General features: G+C 33.9%; 2 protein-coding genes across 6 annotated transcripts in view; one reads left to right on the top strand and one right to left on the bottom strand.

Annotated features, from left to right (window-relative positions):
• LOC657024 (glutamate receptor ionotropic, kainate 2) overlaps window positions 1-21,305 on the top strand; it is a 318,038-nt gene that overhangs the window by 184,716 nt on the left and 112,017 nt on the right. The gene's annotated exons all lie outside the window — the stretch shown is intronic.
• The window catches only part of Al (aristaless), a 59,467-nt gene continuing 51,990 nt past the window's right edge, over window positions 13,829-21,305 (bottom strand). For 4 of the 5 annotated variants that reach the window (XM_064356519.1, XM_008195688.3, XM_008195689.3 and 1 more), the window contains one exon: window positions 13,829-14,586. In XM_064356519.1, coding sequence (XP_064212589.1) covers window positions 14,074-14,586 — 513 coding nt within the window. In that variant the 3' untranslated portion in view covers window positions 13,829-14,073. The remainder of the gene's footprint in view (window positions 14,587-21,305) is intronic. The other variant, NM_001114366.1, reaches the window with a different exon arrangement.

The following is a 21,305-nucleotide window of genomic DNA, read 5'->3' as shown; positions in this document are numbered from 1 at the left end:
TGTGGTTGCAGGAGCTGCTATAGTCATGCTTAGATTTCATTATGTTGATAATTCTAGTCGTAACTCAAGCCACTACAATAATCTATAGAGAAAGTTTAAGCCATATGTGGATATCCTAATTTAACACTATAACGCGTCTAATTTATCCTTTACACAAAACGCGTCTTCTTTTCAATCCATTCAATCTTTATTAACGAGTTTTCGCTTTAAAAGAGTCATTTCTTGAGGAATCTTGCGATTTAATGCTTGTCAGACGTACAACGACTGTTTGTGGCTCGCAAGATGACGGTAACGTTGTTATGATCGGGATTGTTTGCACGGAAAAGGCTCAAAGGAATTTCGATTCTGGCCAATTTTCTTCTCAAAAGCGGGCAAAAAACGCTTTTGCTTAAAAAAATTAAACTAGAAAGATGCAGCACAAGCTATTATTAAGTTAACCAGCGACATTGAGGCAATTTTTTACCATTTCCAGGTGAATTTAGGGCGTTTTTTTAAACCAAAAACTCACTTGTTTTAAAAAACTTTCGTAAAAAATCAATAATAATCGCTTAATTGGATTTAAATTTAAAATGCTTTTGCTTCAAAAAATTAAACTAGAAAGATGCATCACAAGCTATTATTAGTTAACCAGCGACATTTAGGCAATTTTTTACCATTTCCGGGTGAATTTAGGGCGTTTTTTTAAACCAAAAACTCACTAGTTTTAAGAAACTTTCTTAAAAAATCAATAATAATTGCTTAATTGGATTTAAATTGTTATTAAAACTAATTTCAAGCGACTTAGTTGATAGTTCATAAGTAGACTACATTCATTTTTACTATTTAATTTTCCTATAGAAAAAAAATCCTACAGACTTAGAGCTAGCTGAGTTCTCAACTTTTCTGTAACAATTAGCAACAGCATCAATTAGCTTCTTATTTGTTTAAAACTTTTTGTCTTAAAGCGTTTTGTATGTGTTTTTTCGATGTTTTCGAAGATTTTTCGGCTAAATAACGAGTAGGTAAATTACGATATTTCAAACAATTTTGAGCTTTGCGAGTTTTTTTCAAAACAAGCTCAAAAAATTATCAAACTATGTATACTTCAGCCAATTTTGAGTGATTTAGTTCTTTTTTGAACCAAAAACTTACCTACCTATTTTAATAAATTTTCTTAAAAAATCTGTAAAAATAGCCCACTTAGATTTAAATTATGTTATTTCAAGTTCGTAAACTCACTAATCTATTTTTTAATATTAAAAAAAAATGGGCTGCAGACGAGCTAAGTTTTCAACCTTTTGTCTAACAGCAGCAATTAGCTTTTTATTTTTTGCTTAAAAGCTTTCGACTCAAAATATTTTTTATTATTTTTTTGATGTTTTCTTCCTATTTGAAAAGATTTTTCCACAGTGTAAATTACGTTATTTCAAACCATTTTGAGCTCGTTTTGGAAACAAAAACTCACTTATTTTACGAGATTTTCTTCCTTGAGTCAGAAACACACCTATACCTCTATTTCAAAAAATAATTTATTAGTTTATTTATTAATTAAAGAAAAAAAGATTGCAGACTTCGAGCCAGCTGAGCCCTAAAGTATTTTTTTTTAATGTTTTCCAATTTCTAAAGATTTCTGTACCGAAAATTTGCCAAACAATGAGTAAATCACGATATATTTTAAACAATTTTTAGCTTGTATTTTGAAACAAAAACTCACTTATTTTGCGAGCTTCTGTCGAAAAAGCTCAACAAATTCTGTCAATTTTGAGCGATTTAGTTCTTCCTTGAGCCTTGAGCCTTATTTCTTGTCAAAACGCAAAGTGTTTAAAATAAAATAAAGTAGGTAAGTGAAACATAAATAACAAGAAATAAAGATAAAAATATCAAAATAATTTCCCTAAAGAAAGAAATGCAAACATGAGTTCAAATTTCGTTATTTAATTTCGTTTAAATACGTAAACCAGTTTTTGAAGTAACAGTACAGTAGATAATTTAGCACAAATTTTGATTTTCTTCTCTCACAACTGCTTCAGGTGTGTAGTAGGTAGAAGCAATTTTTTAAACTTTGATGAAAATAAGAAAATTTGGAGGTAAAACCTGCTGTGCTTTTACAGTTTCAATTAAAACATTCTCTTTGCGATCGCCTGCAATTAGAGAATTTTCCGTTGAAATCCGGGCAAAACCTCTCCTTCCGTTAATTAAAATCAACATATTTGAATTTTTGAGTAAATTACTCAAAGCAAGACCACCCTAGATAATTGCACATGACGCAACTAAACCGAGCCAATTAGCCGGCACCCAGCATCTCTCATGATGAATGACACGCCATCAGTCCACCGGAAGAATCACGGAACGCATCGCCTCCGGCTTTCCCAATAATGAAAAAGCTCAAAAGTGTCGCTGTTCATCGGCCAGCCCGTCCCTGGCCCCGAAAATTAATCAAAAATGCATACGCGCTTAATTAATATGACGTTAGAACGGGCCCACGGGCGTCTTATATCCCGGGAATTGTTTTTCCCAGCTCAATCACGGCCCGCCACGCCCACCGATGTTTAGTTTATCATGTAACAACATTAATTAAAGTCTTAAATAGGTATCTGTCTATTAAAATGCCAAAGTAACGCTCGTGCATATTTCGTAGTCCGTGCCCCCATCGCGCGCGGGCGGCGCTCCTCCGACAGATGTCGCTGAGGGCCGAAGGATTAGAATATTATTTTTGCAGCGAATTATGCGAGAAATTTGCATTTTAGTAACGGCGGAAATGTCTCCGGGCGATTCTTAATCCACTTAAGCCAGGCTGATGTGTTTTAAGTAATATGTATGGAATTATTAATGACTTTAATTAATGTTATAAATTTCAATTTGTACAGATTCAACAAGCGTTAAATTACTAGAGCCATCGCTCTGACAGCGCATACAAAACTCGAAATTAATAACTGCGCCGAGCGCGACGTTTCGGCCCAAACACCCTCAGTATCAATCACATTAAATAATGTGATTTACGGGCGACCGCAAGCTTGCGATAAACGTGATAATTTCTCGTTTGTGGTGAATTAATTCCCGCCCACCGGCCGATAAAAATAACTGAAATATTTCTATTTAATTTCGCTAATTTATTGAAATTGTTTTCGTAATGTTCATTCGTGCGAGGTTATAACGTCCTGTTATTGCACCTAATGGTAAGTAGGGACATAACTCGTCTCCATAAAAATTTATGAAATTCTACAACAAATTGTTTTAAATTTGAATATGTTAAGACGCGCCGCCGCACAACCCGACACTGAACATTCTTTATAGGAGATGTTAAATTTTATTGTTTGGAGTCGGCGTTGTTTTGCTCGCGACGAAATTAAGCGCGGGATAATTAATGCTTCCCCTCGCGAGGCCATTCAGCTAGCGAAGGTGGGGGTGGGCTTTATGGCGCCGGGAGGGGAAGCCAATATTTCCGCAAAATATCAGTGGCGTATCACTTCTACGAGTACAATAAACAGAGGCCGGATTTATTTCCTTTATTATAACTTTCCTGTAAATTATTTTTTGAGGCATACAAAGTGCCTACGACATTTCTTCAAAAAAAAAAAACATTTATTGGTTAATTTAGATAATAGGTAAAAAAAGAGTAATTTTTATTTTTTTTTAATTGTTTCTTGTAATGTTCCACTTTTTCGAAGGAAATCGCGGTATTTGGGTTGCAGGGTGTGTTCGGTGATAAATAATCAGAGTTTGTTTTGTTAATTACGTTGTGAATTTGTAATTCCTGCAAGCGAATTAAGATTTAATGATTTAAATAATAAAGTCATTACCAATGCGATTTTAAGAGCCGTTGATCAAGCCGGGGACATTTTATGGATTGTCATTATCCAACATTAGCCATTCATAACGCAAACGTATGGGTCTTTTCAATAATATGACAATATATTAATGAAACGGCCGCTTGCTCCCCAGCAGTTGGGCGGAACAGCGACTCGAATGAATAAACTAATACACAGAATGATTATGTGGCAAAATCGTGACACTTTTATTGGCACTCTCGCCCTGTCACGCGCGATATTTATTCGAGCGAATTTTTTCGGGTGCTCGCTAATTGCGCGATTTTCCTAGACGCAAAAAATTTGCATTCAGCGGCCATCAGCATTAAGATTACGGCTAAGTGCTTCTACATTTATCGGCGAAATGTAACATTGTTTATCCTTGTGTTATTCTCACATAATTCGCCTTAATAAGGTACCGGAGGAGGCGGCTTACTCAGTCAAGGGTGCGCCATTATTCATTCCGGCCGGTTAATTGCCCGATCGGTCCTAATTGTGCCCTATGGACACCCGCTGCGAGCCGCATTACCCTCACCGACATCATTATACAGGTGTTCCAAAAAGAGCAAGTTCGCGAGCCGATAAATAAAATTAATTACGATAAATTATCCTTTGTACCGCTTTTTGCCAGTTTTCCCCGCTAATTACAATCATAGAAACAGCCGCAGGCCCGCTTAATTTGTTTTAATTAAAGCTAAAAATATTTACTTTGTTGCAATAAAAATATAACAAAGTTGAGGCAGACGTGCTATAATTCATACGCAACCTATAAACTTGTCTAAAAGGGTAAACAAACCGCCAACGCGTGATTTAGTACCTTCGCTTCCTATGATTTACAACGGCCACTAGATGGAACTGTCGTAAAAGCCAGCCAAAGGATCTAATAAAAATTCAAATTAGAAAAATGTTGCAACTTATGCAATGCCTCCCCTCAAGGCATCAACAATTTTTTTCCAGGGCTTTCTTTCTAGATCACAAAAATCCTAAGGCTAAGGTTTGTTAGGTATGGAAAAACGGTAGGAAAATCCTGAGTAGTACACAATACAGAAAAATGTTTTTGAATAAAGTTAACAAAAAGGCAATACTTATTAAGACAGTTTTATCAGCTTTTCCTTTACCTTAATTTAGTGGTTGTCGAAGTATTTAGGGTTTTTTGAAAATTTTTTGAATTGTATCTCTGACTTCAAAAATTAATAACTTTGCTATTTTTTTTGCTTATAATTTTTGGCTTATTTAAAAGAGAAGGTTTAGATTTTTAGTTTAGTGTTTCCAAATTTCTAAAAAAGTTAACAAACCCCAAATTTTTAAGATTAAGTTCGCAGAAGTTCAAACGCTCATATCTGAAAATTTTTAAATTAAAGGCCACAATTTTTATTTCACTAAATGGTAGAGAATTCAATTCTGCATTGATCTGTATTAACATTTTTTATAACATTTCTGTTGAATTAAACCTAATAAAAGAAAAATTGAGGCATTCTAGTTGAAAAAAATGACTTATAGCTTGTAACACTTGCCCAATAATAATGTTAAGATTTTGGAGTTAGTAAACTTTTTGTTTCAAGTTTTGAACACACTGAAGAAAAAATACAAATTTCCTTTTTTGATTGTCCAAATACGATTTCAAGGAATTCTAAAAGTATCAGAATTACTAATCCATGAAGTAAAAGGTGCAAATCCATTTTTTTTAATCTTAAATATTTTGAAGACGGCTTAATATTTCGTTTTCTCAAAATCACTACAAACCAAACTTAATTTTTTCAAAAAGTGTCAGTGATTTTCTTGGTTTTACAGAACACAAAGCTTATCAAAAGAGTCTATGACTGCAAAAAAATGATAAACCGACAATTACTAGTTAGTGATCTAATTATTTTTTTTGTTTTGTCATATCTTCTCAATGCAATAAGAAGTTATTGAAAATTGAAAAAAAAATGAAAAAAAAATCTCTTTTATAATTTTTAGTGTGTAGTCCTGTAGCGAATTTTGTATAAAAATAAAAAAATATTAAACTCTGTTTTACACGAATTTACGGATTTCCTTTGATCGGAATTTAAAAAATAAATACTTACGGCGATTGCTTCTGGTGATGGAAATATCTTAAGAATAACGTTTCCGTTACAGGATCAAACAAAGCGTTAGTTATAATAAGATACAAAACCGACAGCAAAAGAGAAAATCACACAGTTTTAAATAGTTGCTCAGATTTGTATGATAAGGACTGAACCTTATTTTATTTCACAAAAAATTTAGGCGGTAATGGAGACTTGATTTAATTTGATCAAGAGCAAGTTAATGGTGTTAGTTTAAACTGTTAATAAATAGAACTGTCAAGTTGATTCGTTTATCTAGAAGTCGGCGGATTTTCCTGGCGGAAGTGGGAATTGACTGATGATTTCCCCTCTCGGGGCCATTAATTCGGATAATGGTGACGGGAGGGGAAGGCACACATACTTGTCTTGTCTCACAATTATGTTACCATTTCAAATTTTTAAATTAAATTATACACACCGTATCATCTGTCTCTTATAATAGCTCATTTTCAAATCGTTGCATTTTAAACCGGCTGCACCTGTAGCCAGCCCCATCAATCATTTCATTTGAAAAAAGCTTTGTTGTTTGCTCGACTTTTCTCGAATTTTTTTCACAGAAGCTTTCCCAACAAAAGCCTAATTACCGAAACCAACAAATCTAATTTGTGGCATTGACTCAGTGCTTCCATACATCACGATTGGCAGCGATTCTCTCCCATGAAAGGCTCCTTCGGTCATTTGTCTGGAAAACAACAGCCAACCATCGAACAATTGCACTAATTCCGGCGGCTCCATTTATCAGCCGCTAATGAAACCCCACTAACTAGCCGAGACAGCCTCCATTCCTAGCCTCCTCGATCCTCCCATAGCTCGCTTATTAGGAATCCTATTGATCGCCCATCCGACTTTTTAATTAAATTTCCTATTCGAAGCTAGCAATAAATTAACCATCATCGCCAGATTTATTTCCCCACGACTAGAGCGAAATCTCGCGCAGTCGATAAATTCCGACTCCAATTTCATTAAACAAACACACGACACGACGAAAAAAACCCTTAAACGCCGAATCCGGCGATAAAAACCCATAGCTGTCACACAACCCCGCATTTTATTGTTATGAAAGCATAAACAAAATTAAATTTTGAGGAGGGCCCAGCACGACATCCCGCTTTGTTTCCACCGCACGGCTATTGTGACCCGTTATTTACGACAAATTCGCTTTTATACGACCGGTATAAAAACTAGAGGGCGCGTGTGATGGCGCCCGGAGGGGAAACACCCCCACCACGGCCAACCCACGCCAGCTATGCTAATAAGCCACCCTGCCCGCCGGTTATTGGATGTTATTTACCGGCCTGACTGTTTACAAATTTGTTTTAATGTCGACAGTAAATGTAATGATCGGAATGAATTTATAGCTAACCGGGCCCCAAAACGAAGATATAGTGCATTGTTTATTAGAAACTGGCGCCGGGCGAATATCTTATGGAAATTAAATAGGTTTTTATGATTTCCTCTCCCGCGGCCATTATCGAACTGTGATTTCCCCTCCCGGCGCCATTATCGCCAATTCGTTTGTACAACTCGGGGCATTTTCAATTACGCCGTGTCTATAAATATTGGCAGAGCTCGTAGCACTTAATTAGAGGATCTTCCTTGGTCCTGGGCCTATGTAGGTTATGTCATGCGGGGCTATTATATCGTCACTCTGCCAGTTTTATTGAAGTGGATTTTATTGTTCTGTAGGTGTAAAACATCGGGACTAGCACGATACCTGCTGTTCACTGTCCAATGCTTTTAAATGGTCGTGCTCTTCGCCGTGCTGGGCACGCAAACGGCAACGCGCGCCGGGAGACGAACTTTCGAAAAACCGATTTCGCATAAATTATCGCCGGGAATGCGGGGTTTTGACCCAAAAGCACCCAAGTGCCGACAAACGAACGTGCACACAAAAAATGCAATTATTTATTGTGCTGGTCTTATTTGAGTTGATTTAATTAGATATGGAGCGGAATCCATCACAGATATTCAGCGAGTTCGCGTTAATCATATCACCTGTAATGCCGATCCGGCCATATTGAGGCTCACAATTACCAAACTTGTTTTACCATTACGGAAATACGACGGCATTCTGTGGCTTTTTTCGAATTATTTACGAATAGTGCGGCAATTATGCCAATCGGTTGGAAAGCCGTCAGGTGTTAATTCTTCCATCAATCGTGTCCAACAATATACGCCTAGATTAAAATTAATTGTGAATGCCACCCTGGTTGCTTGATTCGAATGAAATTTTGTAATTTGTGAGTGTCCAAAAATGGTGGTAGGATGATCAGACAAAAGCTGGTAATTAATGTTGGCGAAAGAGGAGAGTCCATTTAGAAAGTAATTAACCTTTAAATGGCATAATCATCGTGTGGAGACGAGAGAGGAGAAAAAAAACTGGGCATATATCAGAGGCTAATTGGGTTAAGGATGTAAATGATCGGCGTTTGCAAATTACACAGTGGCTGCTTCGCTGAAAACAATCCGGGAGTATACATCATCTTTGACAAGGAAATCATAAAATCGAATTCGAAAATTAAATAAAAAAAATTAAATCAACTGTACCTAACTAGCAACGAACGTTCATGCTCAAGCTGGATGAAATTTCAGTTTAGTTTATTGGCTTTTATCGTTATTACTTTGTAAATTAAAAAAAAAATAATAATAAAAAATTACCTATAAAGACTTTGACTTTGATTTCCGGCTTTACCCGCTCTATATTTCCAGATTTATTGTCTAATTTTTAAGTTCTCTGCCTCTGACTATATTATTTTTTTCTTTCTCTCTTCCTAAGTATTTTACAATCTACTTTATATATTTTTCTTTTTTTTTTCGCACTCATTATTCGTGTAGAGAGGATTGTAGATTGTTCAAAAATTTTTCCAATTTTGTGGCTAGTTTGTGAACAAATTTTCACAAAAATACGCGGAATTAAAAAAGCGAGTTGAACCAAGACCTTGAGTGTAATTACTAAGTAAAATTTTAGGCAAGAAATTCTAAAATTTCAATGTTTCAAATTTTTCAATTTTTTTTTCTCAATTATGGCAAAACTATTCGAAAAAGTGAAACTATTTAGAATTTAACGTTTGCAACATGATTGGGAGAATCGATTGGCGTTGAGAAAATCGCCAAATTCGCAATAGTTTTTGGTTTTAAATTTTAAAAAATTTTACCTATTCTTTGCTTTCATCTATCATTTTCTCGAAAACCATTAGTTGGAGAACAATGATTTTTTTTTGGAAAAAAAACAGATAATGAAAAGAGTTTTCCAACAATAATAAACTTTATAGAGTTATCTATAAAAGCTCCGAAGTTATTGTTCGATAAACGTTCTGGGTACCTACCGAAAATCGACATAAATTCTGCAAAAATTGGAAATTGACAAATTTTTTATTTTTTTTTCTCAATTATGGCAAAATTATTCGAAAAAGTGAAACTATTTTGACTCTAACCTTTGTAAAATAATCCGTAAAATCAACTGGTGTTGAGAAAATCGTCAAATTTACAAAAGTTTTTTAGTTATAAATTTTTTTAAAATTTACCTATTTTTGCGTTTATCTGCAATTTTTTCGAAAACCATTAGTCGGAGAAAAATGATCTTTTTTGGAAAAGACAGATAGTGAAAAGACCTTTTCAACGATAATAAACTTCATAGGGTTATCTCTAAAATCTCCGGAGTTATTGCTCGATAAACGTTCTGGGTACCTACCGAAAATCGACATAAATCCTACAAAAATTGGTTGACAAATTTTTCAATTTTTTTTTGCAATTATGGCAAAATTATTCAAAAAACTGATACTATTTAAGCTCTAACGTTTGTAAAATCGGAGAATCGACTGGCGTTGAGAAAATTGCCAAATTCACAATAGTTTTTTAGTTATGAATTTTTTAAAATTTTACCAATTTTTGCTTTTATCTGTAATTTTCTCGAAAACTATTAGTCGGAGAACAATGATCTTTTTTGGAAAAGACAGATAAGGAAAAGAGCTTTCCAACGATAATAAACTTCATAGGGTTATCTCTAATAGTTTCGGAGTTATTGCTCGATAAATGTTCCAAGTACCAAAAATTGACAAAAATCTCGCAAAAATTGAAAAATCAAATTTAAAGAAAACAAACCTTTTGACTTTTTGTTTTTGAACAACACGACTGGACTGTAAAGTTATAGAAAAGTCTATAAAATTTTGCTAGAACGAGTTTTAAACATTTGCAGTTTTTACAGTCATATGGGATAATACACGTTTAATAATAATTACCTAGAAATTTTCTACATTATTATTTGAGTTTTTTGATAATGCAAGAACGTCCCGGTTATATTCATTGCAATAAACTTTTAACTCCATCTTTCTGAGTTTCATTCTTTAGTCCTTTCATCCATTTTTGTCTTATTTTGTTTACTTATTCCTTTTCTAATTATATTGTTTTTTCTTTGCAGTTACTAAAGTAATGTAATAATTATAGGGGTGCAGATTTATTTGATGTTTTTTGTAGTACCTACAACACTATTAGTGGTTTCACTTTGTCTTTTTATTTTTTACAAAACCTGTTACTCTTAATTAAGTTTTTTGCGATTTATTATTTTGGCTGCTTTATAATTCGCCTTCTACTTTATTTCTAAGTCAGTGTAGTTTCTGAGGCTCATTATTTCAATGTCGAGTTAATTTCTAGTTAAATATAACCTTCAGATTAAAGTCAAAAAACTTGAAACTTTGAAATAACCTGTTTCTTGTGTTAACTTTTTCTAGCTCAGACCTAAGGTAGTAATTGAAATACTCGTCATTATTTAACTATAAAAGTTTAAGTTGACTAAGAGTTAGTTAACCTAAAGTTAACTAACTATTGAAATAACAGGCCTTAATAGTTATTAATTTTTATTCGTGTTTTTTTTACTTATTGTTACTTTTGTTAACCTTCTCTAACTGGATCTCGTTTTTACTAAACATTGCTATTTCTTTTTTTTTGTGTTTAGTGTTTTTCTTTTTTTTTAGCTAATTATCTAAATAATAAACACTATTTTATAATTTCTTGAATTTTTTTGAAGTGCATGTTTGTGATCGCTTCTTTTCAGTAAGAATAAGAGTGTGGTTTTCCTTGAAATAAAGCGAAATCTTCCATTTTCAGCCAATCAAAACCCAATTAATTATTTTCGAAACGGCTCCTCTAATTGCTTATTTCTAAAAATCCCCGAACAAAGAAAGAACCTTGTCAACAAGCCGGCCACGTCATAACACATTTCGCTCCAAAATTTTTTCCTCTCTTTTCTACCTTGTCCATTAAATCAGAAATTTTGCTTGGTCATTTCTAAACAATCATGTAATCAAATTACCCAAATAACTTTGTCGGCCAAAGTTATTACATATCGACACATACCGATAAAATAAAAATTTCTAGGCCACCCAGCTGGCATGTCACTCTACGTCTCCGCACTTCGCGTCTTGTATTTTTTTCGGCGGTACTAAAATTCACAAGATAAGGACGCGGCGATCAGCATTTAGATGAGCTAAAGCTCGCAGCCTACTATATTTCACTGGCTGTCAGAAGCGAACATGTACCTGGTGCTCCGGGATCGCCTTTAAGCAATTATCTAATTAAAATTAATGCCCGTTTAAAACCTGAACTCATCAGAACAGGCCCACGGACTAAATTAATCATGGAATAATCGAGTTGCCGGTGATGGATATTTTTAATTTAATAAATAATGAGAAACGTATTAGGATCTAGTTAACAGGTGTACAAAAAAGGTGGCCCCACGGACCCAATCCACCTCGACTCTGATTTTTCCGAATTATTATCATTACAATTATTGTTAAGGAAGAGAGAGAGGGGCGATGTGCCCGGAGCAGTCCGGCCCTGCCCTATAATCAGACTGTCAGTGGGCCCCTCCCAGTCCGACCCTGATGAAATTAAATTACATGCATACTGTAATTACCGTCACGTCACGACTACCGTCTCCGTTTGCCCCAACCGTGACAGAGACGTCCGTCTCCGACGTGTCCAAAAAACCACACGAAATTTTATTAAAACACAATTTAAGTGTACAAGTTATATGTACCGCTACCGTCTGAGTTTCTGATTACTAAACCGCCACTTTGTGATCATAGATCGTAATTAGATTATTTATAATTTAGCCGAGAGCAGGAGTTTTGTCGAGCGGAACAGTCGCGCCCTTCAAGGACGCTCAAGATGAAGTATTGGGGATTTAATTGAATTACGAAAAGCCTTGTCGAAAGTAATTAAAGGCGACCGCAGTTGCGTAATTAGGTGCGGGCTTTTGGGGATTGATGGGATTTTTGACGGGCAAGGCTGGTATTATGCACGATTGGGTTTGTGGCAAGTGAGAGGGGTTTTGAAATGTGGCCTTTGCTGGGAGAACACTAAGTGTAAAAGAGCTTGCCCACTAATTAAAGAAACAGTTAAGTTTTTTGGCTATTTTGACAAGAATCGTGCAAACAACAGTCAAGCTATTTGGGTTCGTTTCTTGATCCGACGTTAAAGTCTCCACGAATTTGAAATTAATAAATGCAATAAATGATATGTTTCATTTCATAGTTTTCTTTTCCTTGTTCTTACATTTATTATTGTTATTCCATTTTAGATAAACCTATTTTTTTATTTGACTTTTTTCGTTAACAATAGTTAACCATTGATGATGACTTCAAAACCATATTAACGATAGTAGGATAGTAGAGCTATATAGCTACAGTTAAATAAACTGTTTAAACGAAAAGTAACCCACAAAATTTATTTATATCTTTGGTATGGGTCATGTAATAATAACAATGCTATGTAATAATATAACAATATATAAATAAAAAATTAGACAATTTTTGTTGACTGTTTTTGACACTAGATATATCCATTCTTTTTTTTCTGATCAGTAGATATAAAAAAACAAAAAAAATAAACGAAATAAAATAAAAAAAAATAAAAAAATAATTGAGAATTGAGCTTTAGTTTTCTGTTCTTGTTCTATTTTATTAATTGAAGTGGTTGTTTTTATTTAATCTTTTGTATTTTTTATAAGCATTTTCCAGAAAAGTGTATCTACTTTTTTATTAATTTAACACATTTAAATTAAAAAGTGAAAAAGCCTTAAATATCTGATTTCCTGCAGTCATCTTTTTTTGCAGTATTTTTATTTTATTTTAATTTATTTTAAATGTCAGTGACATTTTTGACTAGTGTTATAGATAGTACACATTTTTATGTTTCTAGTAAGTATTAAAAAAATCGAAAAAGTAAAAAAAAATTAAAAAAATAAAATAAAAAACTTATAAAAGTTGTTGAGGGTATTACACAAAGAGCTTTATCTTTCGTACTTGCTTTATTTTGTAAAGGATAATTGCTTTTTGTTTATTTTTTTGTGTTTAGTTGTCATATAATAAGTGTTTTTAAAGCTAATTATAAAACAAATAAATTTATGGATAATATAAAGCCCATTATGTTTAACTGTCAATTTTTATTTTATTTTATTTTCCAATTTCTAAATTAGGTAATTTTTTATTATTAACAAAAATGTCGGTTGTTATTAAAAAAATAAAATTACAAAAAATCCTAATTTTGACTTTTTTTTTTCTCAAATTAATCCTCATTCCACTATTTGTGTTTTTGTTGGTTGGAAAAAAATGATTAAGTTTTTAATAAATGTTAAAATTTGATGAAAGTGTGAGCCATCAGGCCTTGGGCAGTTTTTCTCGGCTACGCCCCTGGAATGCAGAGGCGTTCCTGCTCCCATAAAATAGTGCTCTCAATTAATATCCTGTTATCAAATGAAGATCAGGCTCACCAACATAACGAAGCGAGCACCAACTATAATTACAAGCATTTATGATTTTAATTATTCTTATCTTGTATTAATATAATAACATGGTGGTAATGAGAAAATGTTATAACACCATGAATTATTGCATACACTGCGAAATTGTTAATTAAAATTTATTCCCGCTTATTTGCTCAGTCAAAAAAATAAAAGGCTCTTATAAAACATTTTTATTGATTTTTTTAAGTACGTACATGATACATTAGGACGGATTCGTTACGTCATCTCACAATTAAATTTCAATAAATACTATCTACTTAAAAATAGAAAAAAACTTACACTACGATTATTACAATCTGCAACAAAATGATAATTTATTTACAAAAGTACGTATCAAGTAGGCCGGCTTTTCTAATACTCAAAACAACAAAATGGCTTCGTGTATCACTATTGCACCCTCTCAACTTATCAAATCGCCGTTTTGCCTCAACATTTCCAGTCTCAACTCGTGCTCGCGAGCTTTGAGCCTCAAGGAGGCGATGCTGGAGCTCCGGCGGTCCACATCAGGGGGAGTCACTGCCGAGCCCCCCGGAGACAAGGGGGGCGAAGTGGTGAACTCCTGCGCCGGCAGTTTGGGCCTCTGCGCCGCCGAAATGTTCGCCAGAAGGGTTTGGAAGGAGCTGGCAGAGGGGTAGAGACTCACCGAGGGGGGCAGCAGGGCGGGCCCCCCGCGGTGGTAGCCGGGGGGCGACGGAAGATAGCTAGGGAGCACGTGTGGGGGGTACCGGAAGCTGAGCGAGTCGAAGGGCTTCCGGAGCCCAAAGGGCAGGTTGAAGGGGTTGGGCAGGGAGGGGGCGACCACCGAGGGGGCAGGGCCCCCGCCGCCAGGGGATAAGTAGGGGTTGTAGGGGTGGCCCTGAGGGCCCACTTTCTCCTGCTTGCGCCATTTGGCCCGTCGGTTCTGGAACCAGACCTGGAAAAAATAATTAGTTAAGTTGGATTATGTGAACTACAGGGGGACCAAAAGTAACGCACAAATACATATCTTTAAATTGTTAAAAAATGACTGCTCTTTCAATTTTTACCTTAAGTCTAAGGTAAATCAAGGGTCCAGTTATTTAGAAGTTTTGACTTTATTAAAAAAATTGAACAAAAAACCATCCCCCATATTTTTCAAAAAAATTTTTTTTATGTTACATTTTGACATTATAGGGAAATTTATTATGTAATTCGTTTTTGACTTGTGATGTCATTCTTACTTTTGTTTAATATGTTCTATCATATTTGAACTTGTCTGTAATTTTTCTGCGTTTCTCTGTTTTTTATGCCACTTTCTATGTTTCTTATAAATTCATATCTCTTCATATCTATAATGAAAAATGGTGTAAAATTTACTATCACTAATTATAAAAGCATAGACAAGCATAATAAATACAAGAAATGTTCACTTAAACTAATTTTTTGTCGTTCATTTAACTGGATATTCGCTTAATCCAAATTTAATTCTGAATAAAGATTTTTTTGAGTGGGTGTTATTTGGTTCCGCCCCTGTGTTTTAGGAGTTTTGTTGATTATGGTTGGTAATTATTATCGGAAAAAGTTAATTCGAGTGGACAGTGAACAGTCGACTTTGATTTATAGGGACTTGGTAATTATTTTAATTAGTGATACTTATTTAGAAAAATACTAATTATTTTGATAAAACAATTACAACCAATAAATGTTAATGACAACTTTATTTAAAAATAAAACCGGTCAGGTAATGAAACATCATGTTAAAGAAATTTATTGCAATATTTGTTACTTTATAATGGTTGTTTACTTTATCGGTAATTGCATTATTTTTATTTGACATGGTTCTGATATCTTATTTGTTGCAATTAATGGCAAATACTCATTCAAGCAAAAACGTTTTTTAAAGTGTATTTTTTTCTCTTTCTTTTCTTTTCTTTTTTGTCATTATTATTTTTTTTGATATTTTTTATTTCTTTATATAGATTTTTGTTTTTGTTATTTTAAAACGAAAGCTTTATTTTTAATTACAAAAAAAATATAAAATTCAATGTCATAGGCCACTTTGATCAGAAATAACATGTGGGTTCGTCGCTTAACCTGTAATTTTAGTCTCCAAAATTTTAATGTCTTTGAGAGCTTATCAAAGCCTGTTTAGTGGGAAATTAAATTAAATTAATAAAAATCGAAACATTAACGCGCCTAAAACACAAAAAGTAAAAATTAAGTGTTTGAATTTAATATTAATATGAAGTGAAAAATGTAAATAACCCCAACCCGCAGAAGGCCTGACCTCTCCTGCCCATTTTCCTGCCGACTTTTCGTAATTGGAAGGAAACGACTGATTAAAACGTCCAGGTGGAGCGTAAAGTGTTTATGCGGGCTCTTTATAACGTGTTATTATTTATTATTAAATTATTAGCTAGGCGAATTGTTCATGAATGAGCGACCACAGCAATTACAAGACCTCATACTGTCCATTACGGGCCGCTCCCTCAATTTCAGCATTAATTAAGGAGCGGTTGTTCACCCAGCGATTTCTGAATTTTTTCGACAAAAATTTTCCTCTTGGCTCAGTCGATAAGTGTGGCATGTCAACGGCCAATCCAAGACGCTTTTCCAAGAACGCATAGCGTGCGTGAGATTCTCGACCTGCTGTTTTTACAACACCCACCTTCGATAAAATAAATATAACGAGCGGCTGGCGTTAAGTAGGACTTTTTTCCGATGATGTCGCTGAGGGCTAACGAGCTTTTAATTTGATCACATTTGCCCGGAAACGGCTACTGGATTACTGGAACACCTAGAAGCAGTCCGGGAAAAAACGCGCTTTTATTGCTTTTTCCGGGTCAAATTTACATTTGAATCAAACGGAGAGCAATAATAATGATAATGTAATTACCGCGTTATATTGTACGGCGATTTCTAGTCGTATGCGATACGCTAAAAATGCACGGGCTTAATTAGTACCATTAAAGTCCGGCTTGCGCAATTTATTATGTAGCGTTATAGAGTTATAAATGAGATATTTTAACGATTTACTGCTCTGGACGGATGTTTATCGCCCGCCTTTCCGGAAAACCGCACGGAAGGCCGCCTTATTTCACCCACTTTATCCGTCTGAATCAAAATGTGTTTATTCCTCCTTAATCAATTAACAGAAAATTGTACAGGGTTTTGTTATTATTACACAAAATTAATACTTGCAACTACTCCAGTCGTTGTTTTGTCAAGAAAATCGTTCGGTTCTGAAATTATTATGTTTCTCAGGTAGTCAGGTATACAAAAAAATAGAAAAAAATAACGCCGAATTTTAGGTTTGAGAAAACAGTCCTCTAAAAATTTATACCGCCACTATTTTTCAGTCTAAAGAAAATTTTGATTAGTCAATTAGGTTCTTACCAATGTGTCTGATAGTAATTTACTCAGTATGTTATTTTTAATTTCAGTTATGGCGCTTGCTTTTTTCGGTTTATTCTCAGTTTTCAGGTTATTGCTCACTTCTTTTAATTTTTTTAAAACGTAATGTGTTATTGGAATAATTATTTTTTTTATTTTTTTTAATTAATTTTAATTTGTAATTGATTTTTTTTAATAAATATGTAGCTTTGGCAAAAAACGCTTGGTTTCATTCTTTTGCCTAATTTAGTTTATGCTGATTACTAAAGTGAAAAACTAGCTAAAGCGTTGGTTATTTTATATCCTAGAAATTATGGTTTTCATACATGTTTTGTTAACTTATAAAAATTGGGTGTTCTAGAATTAATAAATAATAAAGGGTTAAACAAAAAACTGTGGTTACTTTTTATTTTTCGCTACGTATTGCTTTAACCCGGGTTAATTTGACGGTCAACTTGATCAAAAAATTGGAAGGATTTAACCAGTTTTTTTCGGGTTAACTCTTGGACAGTGTCCATACTTTTGTAACCTTATTTTTTCTCAACACCATGTAGTATTAGTCTATAGTGAGTATAGCTTTAATATCGACCATTTTGGGTTTAACTAAATTATTTTTAAAATGGCTGAGCTTTGTACAACTTTGAAATATCGAATAGTAACCACCTTTTTTTTTCTTTTTTGAATTAGCTTTTTTGAGAAACTGAGAAAGATGTACTCTAGTTGTTAGTACTTATCTGACATAGTTTTTGACGTATGTCATTTTTTTTGTCAAATTTTTATTTGTAGGAGTTTTATTCAAATCACCACAGCTTTTGAACCCTTTATGATAAGTCAATAATTTTTTTTTGCAATGTATAGCCAAAAGTTTGAAGAAACTTCTAAAATTTTTAAAATTGTGTACTGTCAGTTTGCATGGCCACTATGATTTTTTGAAAATTTGACCTGACCTGACCTGAGCAAAAAATGATTATATCACAGATTTTTCGAATGGAGTGACCTGGTTTTTGAAAGGCAGTAAAAAGAACATCGATTTTTATGGCCCTTATTATCAGCATCTTCTTATCTATCTTTTAAGTTTTTGAAATAATCGTAAAAAAACAGATTTTAGCTTCATTATTTTAATTTTGTATTGAGTAAACTTTTGAAAATTTTAACAAAAAATTGACAGTTTATTGTCAAAATTTATAACATAATGATCGACTTGGACCGAACACAAAATTTTAGCTATACAGGGTGGTTTTTTAAAAACGAGCCACCCTGAATATCTCAGAAAATTATTACAAAAGTATTACAAAAAATTATTTTCTGACGTATTTTGGGTAGTTTATTTTTAAAAAATCACCTTGTATCAAAAGTTAAAAAAAATTACTTTGTACTTTGTTTTAATGAACAATAAGAGATCATCAAGAAACCAAAAAAATGTGGTTTTTGACCGACACTTACGCATTTGAAAGCCTATTTTTCGATTTGACGATTCACAAATAATAATAAGAGAAAAGGTTTCTCCTGTGATGTGTTAGACAGAGATGCGTGAATAGCAACACACGTTTACCAGACAAAGAGGGAAAATAACAGCCTAGAAATCTAAATGATCCAAGTTCGTATTTCTGCCCAGAGTGTCTGTGGGTTGAAAAAGTTGGGTTGTTTCTCGTCAGGTAATCCTCTGGTAATTACAGGTAGTACTACTGGTTAACGCCGAGAGCGTGACAATGCACATTTCTCGTTGTATAAGTCATCTTAATCGAATCCAGTCAACGATAGCAACGATCCATCGATATCGATTAATTGGCTGCCGGCTACGCAACGTTATTGTGATTGGTCGATCGGCCAGGGCATTATACTTTTATCTCCCGAGCATCATCTTATTTAGAGCGTGATTTGTAGAATCGGTGTCTCGCGCGTTCTTTTTTCGCCTTGTTTTCGGCCGTAATGGCCTTTAATAACTAATTATAACCCGACAATGCGGATCGGTTTTATTAGCTGTCATACCGGGGAATAACCAGTAGTTAAAGAGAATAAATCGACGAGACGTAATTAAGCACCGGTGACTTGTAAAACGTGTGAAGCGGGCCTTAGATACGCAACGGAAATGACTAATTCAATTACGGCTGCAGCGATTGCATAAATGCGAGATTTATGCGTGCACTTGGCTTGGATTAAATTCAATTAAAAAAAATTGATTAGTTCAGACACAAAGGGCCCGCCGGTTTTTGAAACAATATGTTAGTTTGTGGTAATAGGAGCGACGGGTGGCGGAACAGCAGGACGGCATTGAGCTAATTTCGGGCCCGGTTGGTGGTCCCCGGACCCGCCCCTGCTCTTCACTCGCATTACAGGGATGTCAACAAACGCTCATTAAACTTAATAGTCGATAAATACTTTGTTCCATAATTGAGCTTTTATTACTAATTAATTTTATTGCGCCGTAAAACGTAATTAATTGCACGGTGCGGCTGGGTTTTCGCGACCCCTGTTTCGGCCTCACTCTGTATACGTGTACGTGTTAATTGCCTCAATTTCTAATGGGAAGTTGGAAATTATCCGTGTGTTGGTATTTTTAAAAGCGCAAGATTTATTTTATTGGAATTAATGAGGATAATAAGTGCATAATTATTGAGATTTAATTAAAACCGTTCCTTTGAAGTCGGTGATAAAACAACAAAAAGATTAGAGAGAAAAAGAGGCGGTTTTTTCCGGAAAATCGATTCCGGAAACCTTGAAAATGAGAATCTCACGTTTATGTAACAACTTAATTTAAGTTAATTTAAAGACATCGTGGGGCAGCCAATGGAACGTTTCTTATTGAAAGTCAGGCCAAATTTCAAGTTCATTGCGTTAAAAATCACTCGATTGACGATTATTCGATACGGAATTGGGATCGAGATGGAAAAACGTTATTTAAATTCAAGCCGGAACACGAATTTTGTGAAAAAATCCAAAAATAATTAGTGGGGAAAAAAGTAATTGGTATTGGGTTTTAATTAAACGCGGGGGAGAAAGCGAAACAATTAGTGGACGGAGTGACAGTCGAATTTATTTCATTTCTAAAACGACTAATTAATCCAATTCTTTTCCGCAACCTTAGTAAAGCGAAATTAAAGCTGTTGAAGAAATAAATACTAAAAGGTTATTGCTGCTACGGTATTTTATAACTAAAAAAATTATAATTCCTTTACTTCCCATCTGTTGTTAATTAGTGCCCCTGTAAGTTTTTTTTGAGAGGGTTGAAATAAATTTAGTATAATTTTATAGCACTGTTTTTGTAATTTTTTATGACGTTATTATGTTACCAGCTCTGACTAGCCTGATGGTCCTGTTTTTATTTTTCGGAGAACAATTTCCCGGTCCTGGTAATATCGCGAATTCTTATCATTTTAAAAAATAGAAAAAAACTTGCTACAAAGGGAAAAAACTTATGAATCTGTAAAAATTTTTTGATCAGCCACTACAACATAATTTATTTAACTTAAAATTACTAGACAATCCCGATAGGAATTTAATAAAAAATACAAATTTTCCATATAAAAAATTGTAGAAAAAATACGTGTTACAACCCTCTTATTGTGATATTTGTACATTGTAACACCATGAGCGTGTTTACTTCTTCTTTGTACTATACATACTAATAATAAGTACTATTGTCGGCTTTAAAATTTGGCTGATACAGTGTGTTCGAATGAAAAAATAGTTTCTATGAAATTTTTATTCAAATCATCACAGCTTTTGAACCAATTAGTAAATAGTTTTTTTTGCATTACATAACCAAGGATTCGAAAAGTCTCATAAAATTTTCAAAATTGTCAACTGTCAAATTGTAAGGCCACTATGATTTTTAGAAAATGATGATCAAAAATGATTATATCACAGATTTTCAATTAGAATGACCCTCTTTTTTTCAATGGAAACTTTTATCAACATCTTCTACATCTAGTATCTCTTACAGTTTTTGAAAAAATTCACAAAAACGGATTTGAGCTCATTATTATCATTTTTAATCGAGTAAACTTTCAAAAGTACGATAGGGTTGTGCAACTAATTACTAATTTTTATGCAATAAATTTAAAAATTTTAATGTGGGTGAAAAACTAAGCAGTATAAAACCTAAAATAAGCTCAAAAATTCACTCAAACAAACCGTTTTCCCCTAGGGCTTTTAGTTTTCGAGTTATGATTTTTTTAGTGAAGAATTTAGCAATTCTCTATTAATGGCTAGCCCAATTTTAGACAAAAATTTTCAGAATTTAATTTTTTTGTCAAAAACTGCTATAATACGTAAAATGAG

The sequence above is a fragment of the Tribolium castaneum genome, chromosome 5, assembly GCF_031307605.1.
Source record: "Tribolium castaneum strain GA2 chromosome 5, icTriCast1.1, whole genome shotgun sequence".
NCBI classification, from domain to species: Eukaryota; Metazoa; Arthropoda; class Insecta; order Coleoptera; family Tenebrionidae; genus Tribolium; species Tribolium castaneum.
This window is presented reverse-complemented; position numbering and strand designations above follow the sequence as displayed.